General features: G+C 41.6%; 1 protein-coding gene across 3 annotated transcripts in view; it reads left to right on the top strand.

The window, feature by feature from the left end:
• The window catches only part of gpr20 (G protein-coupled receptor 20), a 52,155-nt gene extending 37,073 nt beyond the window's left edge, over positions 1-15,082 (top strand). For all 3 annotated transcript variants that reach the window (XM_068031335.1, XM_068031334.1, XM_068031333.1), the window contains one exon: positions 8,444-15,082. In XM_068031335.1, coding sequence (XP_067887436.1) covers positions 8,463-9,521 — 1,059 coding nt within the window. In that variant the 5' untranslated portion in view covers positions 8,444-8,462 and the 3' untranslated portion in view covers positions 9,522-15,082. The remainder of the gene's footprint in view (positions 1-8,443) is intronic.
• The last annotated feature ends 1,467 nt before the right edge of the window (positions 15,083-16,549 follow it).

Raw genomic sequence — 16,549 nt, 5'->3', positions numbered from 1 at the left:
AGGTTCGCTGACGACACAAAGGTTGGTGGAGTTGTGGATAGTGATGAGGATTGCCAGAGGGTACAGCAGGATATAGATCGGTTGGAGACTTGGGCGGAGAAATGGCAGATGGAGTTTAATCTGGACAAATGTGAGGTTATGCATTTTGGAAGGTCTAATGCAGGTGGGAAGTATACAGTAAATGGCAGAACCCTTAGGAGTATTGACAGGCAGAGAGATCTGGGCGTACAGGTCCACAGATCACTGAAAGTGGCAACGCAGGTGGATAAGGTAGTCAAAAAGGCATATGGCATGCTTGCCTTCATCGGTCGGGGCATAGAGTATAAAAATTGGCAAGTCATGCTGCAGCTGTACAGAACCTTAGTTAGGCCATACTTGGAATATTGCGTACAATTCTGGTCGCCACACTACCAGAAAGATGTGGAGGCTTTGGAGAGGGTACAGAAGAGGTTTACCAGGATGTTGCCTGGTTTGGAGGGTATTAGCTATGAGGAGAGGCTGGATAAACTCGGATTATTTTCACTGGGACGACGGAGGTGGAGGGGCGATATCAGTGAGATGGATGTGACTGCTTTTCCACTTTCTTAAGGGTGCCTGTGTTGTGCAGAAGTACATAGTTGCCAGAATGACACAAATGCAGAATGTGTTCCAAAAGTAATGTATCTGTATATTTTTATTTGTTATTGCTTGCTCTATATTGCAACTGTGAGTTTCTGCAGTGCACGACTGCAGAGTTTTCAGGCACTGTAAACAAGAAGTCATTTTTACATTTATACTTAGTAACAGAGCCAGCCTTAGGGAAAATGGTGCTCTGGACAAACTTGTATATTGGCACCATTTCTTTGAGCTTAAGTATGTAATACTTAAATATTTTTTAAAAAACTCCACTCTCTTGAACAAGGCTGAGGTCATATAACGCCCTCCACTATCACCTTGGTAACTGTGTGTCTAAGAAAGAAGTAGGAAGGCAATTAAGGGAGATGGCTAAAAACAGAATTAGAGGTAGATTTTAAGGAGGTTTTTAAAGGTGGAGAAAGATGTCACAAGGTAGAGGGGTTTCGTGGACTAATGATCCGAAGGAGTGAGTTCAAATCCCATCATGGCACTGGAGAATTTAAATTTAGTTGTTATGATCAGATGAAGAGGGGTCAAAAGGCTCCTCTCTTGTCTTTCTCCTTGTTTGACCACAACAATCTCCCCTCTTGTCCCTCTTCTTGTTTGACCGCAACAAGGTTTATTTCTTTTAAACAGTGGATATGCTTACCAATTCAGTGAGCGTTTAACCCTTTTTTGTGCTATGAGGCCTGGACAACGTATGCCAGCCAAGAGCGACGTCTCAATTCATTCCATCTTCGCTGCCTTCGGAGAATACTTGGCATCAGGTGGCAGGACTATATCTCCAACACAGAAGTCCTTGAAGCGGCCAACATCCCCAGCTTATACACACTACTGAGTCAGCGGCGCTTGAGATGGCTTGGCCATGTGAGCCGCATGGAAGATGGCAGGATCCCCAAAGACACATTGTACAGCGAGCTCGCCACTGGTATCAGACCCACCGGCCGTTCATGTCTCCGTTATAAAGACGTCTGCAAACGCGACATGAAATCGTGTGACATTGATCACAAGTCGTGGGAGTCAGTTGCCAGCATTCGCCAGAGCTGGCGGGCAGCCATAAAGACAGGGCTAAATTGTGGCGAGTCGAAGAGACTTAGTAGTTGGCAGGAAAAAAGACAGAGGCGCAAGGGGAGAGCCAACTGTGCAACAGCCCCAACAAACAAATTTCTCTGCAGCACCTGTGGAAGAGCCTGTCACTCCAGAATTGGCCTTTATAGCCACTCCAGGCGCTGCTTCACAAACCACTGACCACCTCCAGGCGCGTATCCATTGTCTCTCGAGATAAGGAGGCCCAAAAGAAAGAAGAAAGATCATAAAAGAACCAATCAGACGTTTTTCTTGAGTTTAAACAAGAAAGAAAGTTAGTTTATTGTACTTAAAATCAAAACTCGATCTAACTAAAAATAATAAACTACGCTCCAACTTTCACACACACACATGAGAATCACACACAAACACACACAAATAGGTAAAGAAGAATAGATTGGTTGGATTATAGTCCAGAACAAATAAAAGAATATACAGTCTGTGGAGTCTGGTAATTCAGTGACGAACTCGTGGTCCTGAAATTTCTGGCTGGTAGAGGTGGCCACGTGGTTCAGGGTTTTCTTGGAGACAGTGATATAGATGATTTTCTCCTCGGGGTCTCTGTCTGCAGCAATGATAGACTTGGATGTTTTGCAGCCCGCAGGCAGGATTTGAACTTACAGCATTGCCTGGAGAGAGAAAGACAGACAGACCCCCACTTGGGTCCTGCACTGGTCAAAAGCAGGTGCTTATCTGCTGTTGTGAAAAGAAACTGCAAGTTTTCACACAGATGGAGAGACTGTCACATGACTGTCCAGTGTATTCTCTCTTTTGCATCTTAATTAGTTCATGTCTAAGAATTCCAAACTCTCTTGGGTTCCATTGTTTCAGTGTTTACACTTTGAGGTTCGTCTCCACCAGAGTTAATGGTCCAAGATTTCTTTGAAAGTCTTGTTAATGGAGATGAGGCAGGTAGCTCATTCAAAATTCACAAGTCATTGTTCTGGTGGGAGATTAACCAGACATTCGTCTCCACCGCGATACTTTAGTATGTGAGGTATTTCGATGCAAATTGTGGTGGCCATTTTAGCTGCTTTCTTTTTAAAGTTTAATTTAAGTTATTTGTCTTCTGCTTTCTTTGTAAAGTTTAATTCAGGTTTTCAACCGATTGATTAAAAATCATAATTTGGCATAGCACATGTTCATGACCTAGTTAATTAAATAAATATGGAATAAAAAGCTAATTTCAGTAATGGTGACCATAAAACTATTGGATTATCATAAAAAGCCATCGGGTTCACGAATGTCCTTTAGGGAAGGAAATCTGCTGTCCTCACCCCGTCTTGCATAAGTGTGACTCAAGATTCATATCAATGTGGTTGGCTTTTAATTGCCATCTGAAATGGACAGCAAGCCACTCAGTTGTATCAATTTGCTACATAAAACAATAATAAGAATATTATAGAGCTAATCTATCCCAGCAACAAACAGATCAGACCAAAGTTCTGCAGTCCTGCCATATCTGGTCATGAATGGGGACAGACAATTAAACACCTAATGGGAGGAGGAGGCTCAACGAACATCCCTCAATGAAACCCAGCATGTCAATGCAAAAGACAAGGCTGAAGCATTTGCAACCATCTTCATTCAGAGGTGCCAAGTGGCTGACCCATCTCGGCCTCCGCCTGATGCTCCCAGCATCACAGAAGCCATTCTTCAGATAATTCGATTCACTCCTTATGAAATCAAGAAATGGCTGAAGGCACTTGATACAGCAAAGGCTATGAGCCCAGAAAACATCCCAGCTCTAGTACGGAAGACTTGTTCTCCAGAACTAGGTGCTCCCCTAGCCAAGCTGTTTCAGTACTGCTATAACACTGGCATCTGTCCAACAAAGTGGAAACTTGCCCAGCTATGCGCTGTTCACAAAAAGTAGGACAAATCCAATTCAGCCAAATACCGCCCCATCAGTCTACTCTCAATCATCAGTAAGGTGATGGAAGGAGTTGTAAACAGTGCTGTCAAACAGCGCTTGCTCACCAATACTCAGTTTGTGTTCTTCAGGACCTTTTGACTCCAGACCACATTACAGCCTTAGTCCCAACATGGACAAAAAGCTGAATTCCAGTGGTGAGGTGAGAGTGACTGCCCTTTACATCAAGGCAGCATTTGACTGAGTATGGTGTCATGCAGACCTCCACCTGCCAAAAATGAGTCATATAAATTTTGTCATATGAACATTGATTTTAAACTGTTGCTGGAGTGAAGAAAGGACTTGTTAAAAAAAATCACCAGACACTATGCTGGATAAACATTTGCATACTAACAGACAGTGCTTGGAAAGACAAAGTACTATTCCTTGGTCCACTTAACCCAAAATGGGCTGTGATCACCAGACATTGAAGGTGAGGACACTCACATTCCAGGATGACTGCTAAGATGGCAGAATCCACAAACAGAAGTGGTCAAACCAGCTCGTCACATGACAAACCTACTGGGCAACCTGGGGTCTTTTTGAATTGTGCAACAGAGAAACAGGCATAAGGCTGTTTGAAGTGAAACCTGGAGCTAGGAAACTTCTCTCTCTTTCTCTCTCTCTCTCGCTTTCTCCCAAGCCACCAGACCCACGAAAGACACATAAACCTCGAGAGAGAAAAGACTCCGACCTCGAAACAAGTTGAAGCATGCACTGGGCCCCAACAAATTTCAAGTCTGACCGGCAACTAAAGACTTCACAGTAAACTCAAAGGACAGTAAAATAGAAACCCATCTATTGCTTCAAACTTTTCCCCTTTATTCTTTTCTACTTTTCTGTCTCTATCTGCATGTGTGTTTATTGCATATGCATGCTAGCGTGGTCGTGTCATACATTCGTAGTCGGTAACTGGATTAGAGTTTAAGATTAATAAACTTCTACCTTACTTGTTTAAAATCTAAGAAAACCTGTCTGCATTGATTTCTTTGCTTACAATTGGAAAGCGGGGAACAAGGATTCACGAAGGGGGAGCGAAAACACAGTGTTTTTTAAAAAAGTAAACCCTGTTAAGGTTAAACCAGGCAAAGTCTGAGCGGGAACCCCTAGACCTTCTCACTTGGTCATAACAATGGCAGTAAGGAGCCCTAATAAAATTGACGCAATGGGAATCAAGGGGGGAAACTCTCCACTACTGAGTCATACCTAGCACAAAGGAAGATGGCTATGATTGTAGGAGGCCAATTATCTCAGCCTCAGGATATCACTGCAGGAGCTCCTCAGTGCATCTTCAGCTGCTTCATCAATGACCATCCCTCCAACATAAGGTCAGAAATGGGGATGTTTGCAGTGTTCCATTTGCAACTCCTCAGATACTGAAGCAGTCCATGCCTGCATGCAGCAAAACCTGGACAACATTCAGGCTTGTGCTGATAAGTGGCAAGTAATATTGTAACACAATGTAACACAAGTAACTGTGTGGCAAGCCGCACAAGTGCCAGGCAATGAATATGTCCAACAAGAGAGAACCTAGCCATCCCCCCTTGACATTCAATGGCAGTATCATTGCTGAATCCTCCACCATCAACATCCTGGGGGTTACCATTGACCAGAAACTTAACTGGACCGGCCACACAAATGCAGTGACTATAAGAGATGGTCTGAGGCTGGAAATTCTGTGGCTAGTGACTCACTTACTTACTCCGCAAAGCCTCCATCTACACCATCCACAAGGCACAAGTCACAGAATCAGAGAATCACAGAATTGTTACAGTGCAGAAGGAGGCCATTCGGCCCATCGTGTCTGCACTGGCTCTCTGAAAGAGTGCCATTCCCCGCCTTCTCCCTGTAACCCTGCACATTCTTCCTTTTCATATAACATCGCCCTTTTGAATACTTCAATTGAACCTGCCTCCACCATACTCTCTGGACAGTGCATTCCAGACCTTAAACCGCTGTCTGCGTGAAAAAGCTTTTCCTCATGTCGTTTTTGCTTCTTACCCATTACTTTAAATCTGTGCCCTCTCATTCTTGATCCTTCCACAAGTGGGAACAGTTTCTCTCTATCTACTCTGTCCTGACCCCTCAAGATTTTAATACTTCTATCAAATCACCTTCCGGCCTCTCTTCTCCAAGGAAAACAGTCCTAATTTCTCTAATCTATCTTCATACCTGAAGTTCTTCATCCCTGGAACCATCCTCATGAATCTTTTCTGTACTCCCTCAAATGCCCTCACATCTTTCCTAAAGTGCAGCGCCCAGAACTAGAGACAATACTCCAACTGAGGCCGAACTAGTATCGTAAATAAGTTTAACATAATTTCCCTGCTCTTGTACGCTATACCCCTATTAATAAAGCCCAGGATACTGTATGCTTTATTAACTGCGCTCTCAACCTGTCATGCCACCTTCAATGACTTATGCACATATACATCCAGGCCCCTCTGCTCCTGCACCCCCTTTAGAATTGTACCAGTTATTTTATATTGTCTCTCCATTTCCTTCCTTCGCATTTCTCTGCATTGAACTTCTTCTGTCACCCATTCCACCAACTTGTCTATGTCCTTTTGCAGTTCTACACTATCCTCCTCACAGTTCACAATGCTTGCAAGTTTCGTATAATCTGCAAACTTTGAAATTGTACCCTGTACACCAATGGCTAGGTCATTAATATATATCAGGAAATGCAAGGGTCCCAACACTGACCCCTGGGGAACTCCACTTCAAACCTTCCTCCAGCCTGAAAAACATCCATTAACCACTACTCTTTGTTTCCTGTCATTCAGCCAATTCCGTATCCATTTTGTTACTATCCCTTTTATTCCATGAGTTTGATAGAGTACACTTCACTTGTGTGGATCAGTGCAGCTCCAACACTCAAGAAACTCAACACCATCCAGCACAAAGCAGATCATTTAATTAACAACCCATCCTCCACGTTAAACATTCACTCCCTCCACCACCGGTGCACTGTGGCTACACTGTGCACTATCTATAAGATACACTGCAACAACTCACCAAGGCTTCTTCAACGGTACCTCCTAAATATACGACATCTGCCGCCTAGAGTAGCAGGCGCATGGGAATATCACCATTCTCAAGGTCCACTTTAAAACACACGCCATCCTGACTTGGAACTATATCGCCGTTCCTTCACTGTCACTGAGACAAAATGCTGGAACTGCTTCCCTAACAGCATTGGGGTGTGCCATGCTGACAGCAGCAGTTCAAGAAGGCAGGTCACCACCATTTTCTCATGGGGAATTAGGGATGAGCAAAAAATCTTGGCCTTGCCAGCGATGCCCACATCCCATGAACAAATAATTTAAAAGTTTGTGGAAATGAGGGTGATGGTGAGAGGTAAGGATGACTATTGTGGCATTATGGGGCAACAAGTACACTTACCCATCACCTCTGGGACTAGGATTAGAATCCATCCCAGATTTATGGAATGAAAGCATTCTCTGTCTGGTGCTGTACTCCATGAAATAAACTTGGCCATTTTCAATCTAATTCCTAATGGGCCTGAGACTAAACATATAATTTGGCACCAGATGGCAAACATTCAATCAATGAGGGTCTAGTTGTTATATGATTGCCTTAAGAGTGATATCCCTTTAAGAGCACAGTATGCTAATGAGTTAAATACCAAGATGTAGTCATGTGACTACAAGCCTTGGTCACTCTACAACTGTAACACCCAGACAAAGGGTCTGTAGTTCGCTCTGTACTGTATATCATAGTTTAGCTGTTAATAAACCTGTTTGAGATCTTCAGCAAACTGGACTCCACGCATCCCATTTATGTTGCATCAGACAACATAAGGAAGTTATTACACCAGTGATGGTGTGAAAATAGAACTTCACACTGTTAAAGGATTCTGTAAGTTTTATGTTGCTCCGTTTTTAGCTTTTAAAGGTTTATAATTAGGTTTGCTTTTTAGATAGTTAATGTCCATTGATGGAAATGCATTAAGATGTCATTGGGGGTAATTTTGAACTTTGCCACATAGGTGGTACCTTAGTGGAGCAGATCACAGAATCACAGAATAATACAGTGCAGAAGAGGCCCTTCGGCCTATCTAATCTGCACCGATGCATTAAAACACCTGACCTGTCTACCTAATCCCATTTGCCAGCACTTGGCCCCTAGCCTTGAATGTTATGACGTGCTAAGTGCTCATCCAGGTACTTTTTAAAGGATGTGAGGCAACCCGCCTCTACCACCCTCCCAGGCAGGGCATTCCAGACCGTCACTACCCTCTGAGTAAAAAAGTTCTTCCTTAAATCCCCCTTAAACCTCCCACCCCTCACCTTAAACTTGTGACCCCTCGTAACTGACCCTTCAACTAAGGGGAACAGCTGCTCCCTATCCACCCTGTCCATGCCCCTCATCTTGTACACCTCGATCAGGACACCGCTCAGTCTTCCCTGCTCCAGCGAAAACAACCCAAGCCTATCCAACCTCTCCTCATAGCTTAAATGTTCCATCCCAGGCAACATCCTGGTGAATCGCCTCTGCACCCCCTCCAATGCAATCACATCCTTCCTATAATGTGGCGACCAGAATTGCACACAGTACTCCAGCTGTGGCCTTACCAAAGTTCTGTACAACTCCAACATGACCTCCCTGCTTTTGTAATCACCTTCCCATTGACGAACCCAATGAACCCATTCAATTAGGATGGTTCTACAATGTGCAGACAATCTGCCCAGGTGGCGATGGTCAAAATGACTCCCATTAAGTGCTGGTTACTGGGTGGATGGCACTGCCTTCCTGATCTCAGTGATATATTCCATACTTACTAAAATGTTTTTTGTCTTGTTGCAGGTCTTCCAAAAGTTTAGCCATGCAGAATGCAACAGTTGAACCAAATCTTGCAAATGTGACCACGACTAGCCTTGGCAACGGGACTCACAACCACAAGGAGCCCTACCTACATAAACTAGCGCATCTTGATGAAGCACTATACAATGATTACTACAGTCTGTGGCTCGCATTGATGATAATTAATGTTTTCATATTTGTAGTTGGCATTGTACTCAACAGTGTTGCATTGTATGTATTCTGTTTTCGTACCAAGACTAAAACAACATCTGTCATCTATACTATAAACCTGGTAATCACAGATTTGATGGTGGGTTTCTCCTTACCAACCAGGATAATAATGTACTACAGCGGTGGCAAATGTCTGACATGCTCTTTTGTGCACATTTTCAGCTATTTTGTGAACATGTACTGCAGCATTCTGTTCCTAACCTGTATCTGTGTGGACAGGTACCTGGCAATAGTCCAAGTGGAAGCATCACGCAAGTGGAGGAACCCCCACTATGCCAAAGGGATTTGTGTTTTCATCTGGCTCTTTGCCATTATTGTCACCTACTCTATACTCACCACAGCGATCAAGTACTCCTCTTGTTGTCTGTCTAAGCTCTTCGCTCTGACAGTGTTTGAGTACTTTTTGCCTTTAGTGATCATCACGGTCTTCACCATTAGGATCATGTGTGCCCTAGCCAAGCCAAACTTGATGCAGCAGAGCAGGGAAAGGCGCATGAGAGCTGTCCAGCTTCTGGTCACTGTACTGGTTATCTTCATGATCTGTTTCACACCCTTTCATGTCCGTCAGGTTGTGGTCTATGCCAACCCTGACCTGCCCCTTCACATCAGCCTAATCGTATACCATGTCACTGTGACCCTGAGTAGCCTCAACAGCTGCTTGGACCCTATTGTCTACTGCTTTGTCACTAACAACTTCCAGTCCACTGTGAGGAACATCTTTGTCAAGGCTGAGCCTGAACAAATTAGTGGAGATGTAATCAGCATGCAGAAGAGTTCCAAGGTATCCACAGCAAAGTCGGTAGTTGCAAACATGATGATGAATGGCCCTGCACTGGACAGCGAACAATGAACGGAACATGGAACATTTTTGCAGCTCAAATATAAAGATGAGGTCTTTCATGTCTCAAGATTTTGTCTGAACTTTGCTTTGTATTACATTTTGTGGCTTAATGTTCGTAATACATCATTTTGTACAGTTAAGGTGAAATTTACTCAAGGTATCCTTTACCAGAAAAGAATGGCAGGCCTGTTTTTTTTTGTTTAGCTTATGTTCCATTAGTTGTAAGACAATATGGTGTTGGCAGACAAAGGAAAGAGAAACAGAGTCTTGATGTTTGGTTCATTGGTTTATAATATGGGACAGAAACCCTTGGCCCTCAACCAAATACAATGGAAAATCTTTGTTCTCCTTGTAAAAACAAAAATGGGGTTTTCAGTGATTTCAGCAGTGTTTATAGGCCTGTCTGTGCTACCTTTCCATTCTTACAACTTCACCACAGGTGATGTGTGTGTAACTTGCCTGAAAAATGTTGCATATATTTTGTGAAACATTCTCTAATTTATTATCTTCAAATATGTGCCTAAAATTTTATAAAGCCATATAGATATAAAACAGCTACTGAAGTTGTCTTTGGGTAGATGGGATGATGACTTTACCACATTCAGACCTCCATTTTCTGGGAATCTCCCTTTATCTGGCTCAGCATATTAGACATATAAAATAATGAAAGGGTTAGACTGCATACCTATCAATAGATTATTTTGATTTGATAAGTTGGGGGAACCAGGGGTCATTCATTTAAACTATGCAAGTAGTAGATTTGATGTTAGGTGGGTTTTTTCACTACTGAGTAGTGAGGTTTTGGAATATGTTGCAGGTTCATGCCGACTCTCTGCAAGCCTTCAAAAGGGATCAGGACCAGTTCTTTGCTGGGGTAGAGATCACATCCTATATATTTGGTAATTTTGCAGCTAATGGTCAATGTGGTCTCCTGGACCGGTTTCAGTAGCCAGTGAGGTTCGGAGAACTTTACAGATTTATTTTTTCTCTTTCTGCTCCTGCGTTTCTTTTCCTAGTTTTTTTTTTTGCTTTTCCCAGGACTTCACATGGCTGCTGGAGGATAGGAAGAGTCTAGTCATGATGCTCCAGCCATCGTGAGTGTGGACTAGCTGCTCTTTTCCTGTCTGTCATTTTGGATCGTATGTAATGCTACAATGACTATAATTAAAGAATTCTGCCCCATTTTCAAAAAACAACTTTGATGCCAATCGTATAAGTGGTACACTGCATTTGATTGGGTTAGATCGACACCTAAGAACTCAGAAAATGTTCTAATAAGGTTTGAACCTAACTTCTGCAACTGTCGCTCTGTTTAATCACTCCTTTACCTGCACCTTTGATGCCCATGTCGCCAGTAAAGCCATTACTCTCCTACACCCTGGTTGTTCCCTCTGGATGGCCCCAGTATTCACTCCCTTAAGTCCAAGGGGCACAGGCTTGAATGTATATGGCACTCAACTAGTTGAGCCATTCATTGTCAGATTTTGCTAAATTACATGGAGCTCCATCCAGCCCTGCTCTCCTGGTTTTGCTCTTTCCGATTACAATCGTAGCCAAAGAATCTCTTTCAATGGCTTCTCTTCCCGCCCCCACAACATCATCTATTGGAGTCCCCCAAGGATCTATTCTTGGCCCACTCCTATTTCTCATCTACATGCTGTCCCTCAGTGGCACCATCCAAAGGCATTTGTTAGGTCCCACAGGTACACTGATGACATCTGCTAAACTTGGATGTACAACTCTCTATTCCTTTATCCAAGTCAATAATAAATATGGTGAAAAGTTGAAGCTCCAGAACAGGTCACTTGTAACATTCCACTAACCAGATAAGGTGCCCTTTATCCTCACTCCCTGTCTCCTACTTCCCAAGCAATTTCAAACCCAAGTTAAAAGCTACCTCCAATTCTCTGTACTCTCAACTTTGCTAATAATCTATTATCGAATGCCTTCTGGATGTCCGTACAGATAACATCCATAAACTCTTATCTACCTTATTATTCATCTAGGGTATTTAGACATGATCTACCCGAAACAAAGCTATGCTGGCTGTCTCTGATTAATTCATGTTTGTTCAAGTGCTCAGTCACATGCCACTTAATGACAGATTCTAGTAGCGTTCACCACATACAAACTCACCATGACACAAAAGTTGCTTAATATGCAAGTGACTTTATGTACAAATATGTAAAAAGAAAGGTGAGAAAGGTCCCATCAATGCTCATCCTATCCATTATATGGTACAACCTTATAGACCACCATCCCAATCATTAGTAAAGCTAATACTTATGGGAGATTAAAAAAGTGCGGAAATCTGTGTCAGTTTCAGGAAGAGCATTAGAAAGTTTCTTCCCACCTCTCCAAGGCAATAAAGCAAGTTCCAGGTTACATGTGATACAGCATCAGATATACTTAACTAATACTGTCAGCTTTGTTTGTCCTTCCATTCCCAAAACAGTTATTCACAGTTATTTACATTTTAAACGAAATTATTTGCTCTCCCTCCCACAGAGGACTTACTGTGTTTGCTTAGGATTCAAGTACTTTGTTTCCTTATTCATCCCTTCCCAAGTCTTCTTTCTTTTTCTCAGTTAACTTATGATTATAAAAGATACATCTTCTCATTGCTTTCCATGATGGATTTGAAGTTCTTGATGAAGCTCTTATAGATGTAGCACTGCCTGGGAGGGCTACTATCCAGGAACAAATATCGAAACAATCACTATGGTGCAGGCTTAATTGACTTTGCCCACAATATCTGCGGTCTGGTGAAAAGCTGTATTTTATTTCCTGTCTTAAACTGACTAAATACTGAAAAAAAACTTTCTTGCTCATTGTTATCTGCCCCTCTAGTACTTTAAATTTACTTTTTATTTTGTTGTTTTATGTACTTTAACCCACTAAATTAAAATTCTGAGCTCGTGATATTGCTTGGAATAAGATTTTTTTTGTGCGTCGCTCAGGGCCTGACGTTTGCACTAGAAACAGAGGAGGATGTTTATGAGAAAGGATGTCTTTCATATTTGATATGCCTTGATATACAATTATATTAGTCCAATAAGGGATAATTATGCCACCGAGCAGTGAAATCACATTGTGCTGTTGTGGTCCTAGGTCATTATTCTTCTGAGGCAGAGAATGATGCATGAAATGGAGGAAAGCTAAGGTGGAGACAAGATAAGGAAGTCATTTAACAGCAGTTATGGAGAGGATTTTTACTTCTCCACAATAGTACAATGGCATGGTCACTGGTGTTTCAATGTTGCCCATTTTGTTTCCCAAACACTTAAAACAGGTTTGTAAATTACTTTTTACAGCCTCTCAGATGCAGTAAGAATGCACAAAGATATTAGTCAAATATTAAACCAGGCAGATGGTAAAAAAAACGCTAGCTATCCATTGTATATTTTTGTCATCAACACAAGTTCTGTTACATTACCAATGCTGGCGAATGTATCAGATGAAAGTATTTGCATTGCCCTCTTCTTCACCTCTTTTTCCTGCCAACAGAGCAGCCAGTTTGAGCTGCAAATACTTCTGCCACCATTCTCAATGTAGGAGGCACGTTTCCAATATTTCAAGATGTTAGTTTTACCTGCATCACGCTCCTGCCATTCTGGACGCTTGTTTATTATTCAGTGATCCATTCAATGGCCTATTTGTAAGCCGACAAAACAATCTTAGACTTTGCTTTATATCCAAGTATCCAAATTAGACAGCCCATTAATATAATAAAAATTCAGCTCAGTGGACTATTGATATTCTGCCACTAGATATCATCATCAATGAAAGAATTAAATTACCTTTAGAAACCATGCGAAATATGTCTAGGGTCAAAACAATATTGGCCTTCAACCCCAAATGAATTCACTGTTTCAGCTGTTGCTTGACTGCAGGGTGCATTAAACAAATTTACTCATGGGCGGCAAGGGTTAGGATATATATCAACGACACAGCCCGAGCAATCTTTAGAATCTGAACTTTTGATTGAATAGAGAGATATGAGCTTCCTTAAGCATTCCAGCTGTCTAAGTGTTAATGCGTCAACATTTTCACCAGTCTGATGTTCTCACTCCATTACTGGATTCCTGGAACATTAGGTATAGGAATATAAATAGACAGTTTCAGAATGACCGATCTGGCAAGGTGACTAAATGAGGTTTACATGTTCCAGGCAGCTTGTGGCATCTCAAGCTAAGATCTAATGGTGAGGGGATAAATGCCATCCTGCTTTCAGTGTTATCTGTTGACAATATTAAGCACTCCATTCAAATACTATAGTGTAAGTGATTAAAACATTTTAAAGAAGGAATCACTGCAAACGCTAGAAATCTGAAATAAAAACAGTGAAACCTAAAACCAGGTAGCATCTATAAAGAGAAGGCAGGTTAAGGCTTTGGGTGTGGACTCTTCATCAGAACAATACAAATGTATTAAGTATTGCCATGACCATATTCTCCTTGCCAACATTCATATGGAGCAAGGTTGTGGTAGACTATATTGTGAAGGGATTTTTATGTTTAAAATAAATATAACAATGTTTAATAATCTTCAATTCATTAGGGTTATACTTGTTGACTTTGTACATAGTCCATAAAATCTATGTGTGAACTGTTAGATGTGAAATTACAGGAAACATTAATGTAGAAAAGTAATGATTTGTTTTTGATTTGGCAACAAGATATTTAAACTTTCAAAATAATTTTATCTATTAGAAATGTTTAAGTTTGTAATACATCAATTATTCATGCTATAGCACTTTGCAAGTTGGGCTAGAATGCAGGCTACCATCTGCGCTCTGCAGTTTATGTATTTGACTTCCACTGCAAATCAAAGACCATTGAACTGCTTCTGTAACTATTATGTTATGCAGCATTTAAAGGATAATGCTTGGTACCAATGTACTTGAAGTTTAAGTGCTAGTCGCCCTTTGTTACCCATTTATGTGTGCCATTTTCTCAACATATGTCAATATTAACTTTTCTATATTCGTCCCAAATTTTGATACATTGGAGGTGTGGGAATGACCAAAAAATCAGTGTGAGGTTGGCAAACTCTACTGAAATATATTGAAGCATTCACTACTAGCACTGAAAGCCTCCAGTTTGGCTTAGTTGGCAACATTCTTATCTCCAAGTCTAAAAGTCATTGATTCAAGTCTCACTCCATGGAAGCCGAACACCCTGTTCCTGCGGTTCAGGTGGATATAAAAGATCCCATGGCATTATTTGAAAAAGAGCAGCAAGTTCTACTGATGCAAAGTCCTTGCCAACATTGCTCCCTCAAATCAACACGAAAATGCAAACAATTTTCTCCTTTCGCAGTATTAAAAAAACATATATTGTCAAAACATAAGTATTGTAAGTTGCCAAATCACCCATCCAATGCTCCTGAATTATTACTTGTCAATAGAATTTCATACATACTTCACTAGTTCTTCAACAAAGACTGCAGCAGGAAGTGGCAATTGATGTAAAATATGTCATGTATATATTGAGATGCTATGCAATTGCTAGTGTGATGTGTACACATAGCTAATTTACTGTTGAGTTAATAAAGTTATATTTATGTTACCATTTCCTTCAAGAGTATTGAAATTTGATCTAAAAACATCTGATGGCGTAGTTGCATGGGACTTGCACCAATCCAAGACAGCAGTCATCTGCAGCCACTGAGTCAGGTTAAAATTCAGATAGACCAAACAGCTAGGGCACTGACCAATAATGAGCTACAAAGGAGGGATTTTTTGGACAGGCATAGAGTCATACATATTGCTTATGGTCAATAGTCTCCATTTGTAGCATAACCATTTCCCAACATTGGCAGAAAGGCTCTCTTTCATAAGAACATAAGAAATAGGAGCAGGAGTAGGCCATTCAGCCCTTCAAGCCTGCCCCGTCATTCAATAAGATCATAGCTGATCTGTCCCAGGCCTCAATTCCTCTTTTGGGTCTGCTTCACATAACCTTCGACTCCCCAAGATTTCAAAAATCTATCTACCTCCTCCTTAAATACATTTAGTGATCGAGCCTCCATAACTCTCTGAGGTAGAGAATTCCAGAGATTCACCACCCTCTGAGAGAAGAAATTCCTTCGCATCTCAGCTTTAAATGTGTGACCCCTTATTCTGTAATTATGTCCCCTAGTTCGAGATTCCCCCACCAGTGGAAACATATTCTCAACATCTACCCTATCACGCCCCCTTAGAATCTTACATGTTTCAATAAGATCACCCCTCATTCTTCTAAACTCCAATGAATAAAGGCCTAACCTGTTTAGCCATTCTTGATAAGACAACCCCTTCATCCCAGGAATCAGCCCAGTGAACCTTTTCTGAATTGCCTCCAATGCCAGTATATCCTTCCTTAAATACGGGGACCAAAACTGTACGCAGTACTCCAGGTGTGGCCTCACCAACACCCTGTACAGTTATAACAAGACTTCCCTATTTTTAAACTCCAACACTCTAGCAATAAAGGCCAAAATTCCATTTGCCTTCCTAATTACTTGCTGCAACTGCATGCTAACTTTTTGTGTTTCATGTACAAGAACACCCAGATCCCTCTGTACTGCAGTATTTTGTAGTCTTTCTCCATCGAAATAATAATCCGTCTTTTTATTCTTCCTACCAAAGTAGATGACCCCACACTTTCCCACATTAAACTCCATCTGCCAAGTTTTTGCCCACTCACTTAACCAATCTATATCCCTTTGCAGATTCTTTGTGGCTTCATCACAACATGCCTTCCCACCTATTTCTGTATTGTCAGCAAATTTGGATACACTACACTCTGTCCCTTCCTCCAAGTCATTAATATAGATAGTAAATAGTTGAGGCCCTAGGACCGATCCTTGTGACACCCCACTAGTTAGATCTTTCCAACCTGAAAAAGACCCATTAAACCCAACTCTCTGCCTTCTGTGCATTAACCAATTCTCAATCCATGCCAACACATTACCCCCAATACCCTGAGCTGGTTTCACAGGTCGGCGCAACATCGAGGGCCGAAGGGCCTGTACTGCGCTGTAATGTTCTAATT

Source organism: Heterodontus francisci, chromosome 5 (genome assembly GCF_036365525.1).
Source record: "Heterodontus francisci isolate sHetFra1 chromosome 5, sHetFra1.hap1, whole genome shotgun sequence".
Taxonomy (NCBI): domain Eukaryota; kingdom Metazoa; phylum Chordata; class Chondrichthyes; order Heterodontiformes; family Heterodontidae; genus Heterodontus; species Heterodontus francisci.
This window is presented reverse-complemented; position numbering and strand designations above follow the sequence as displayed.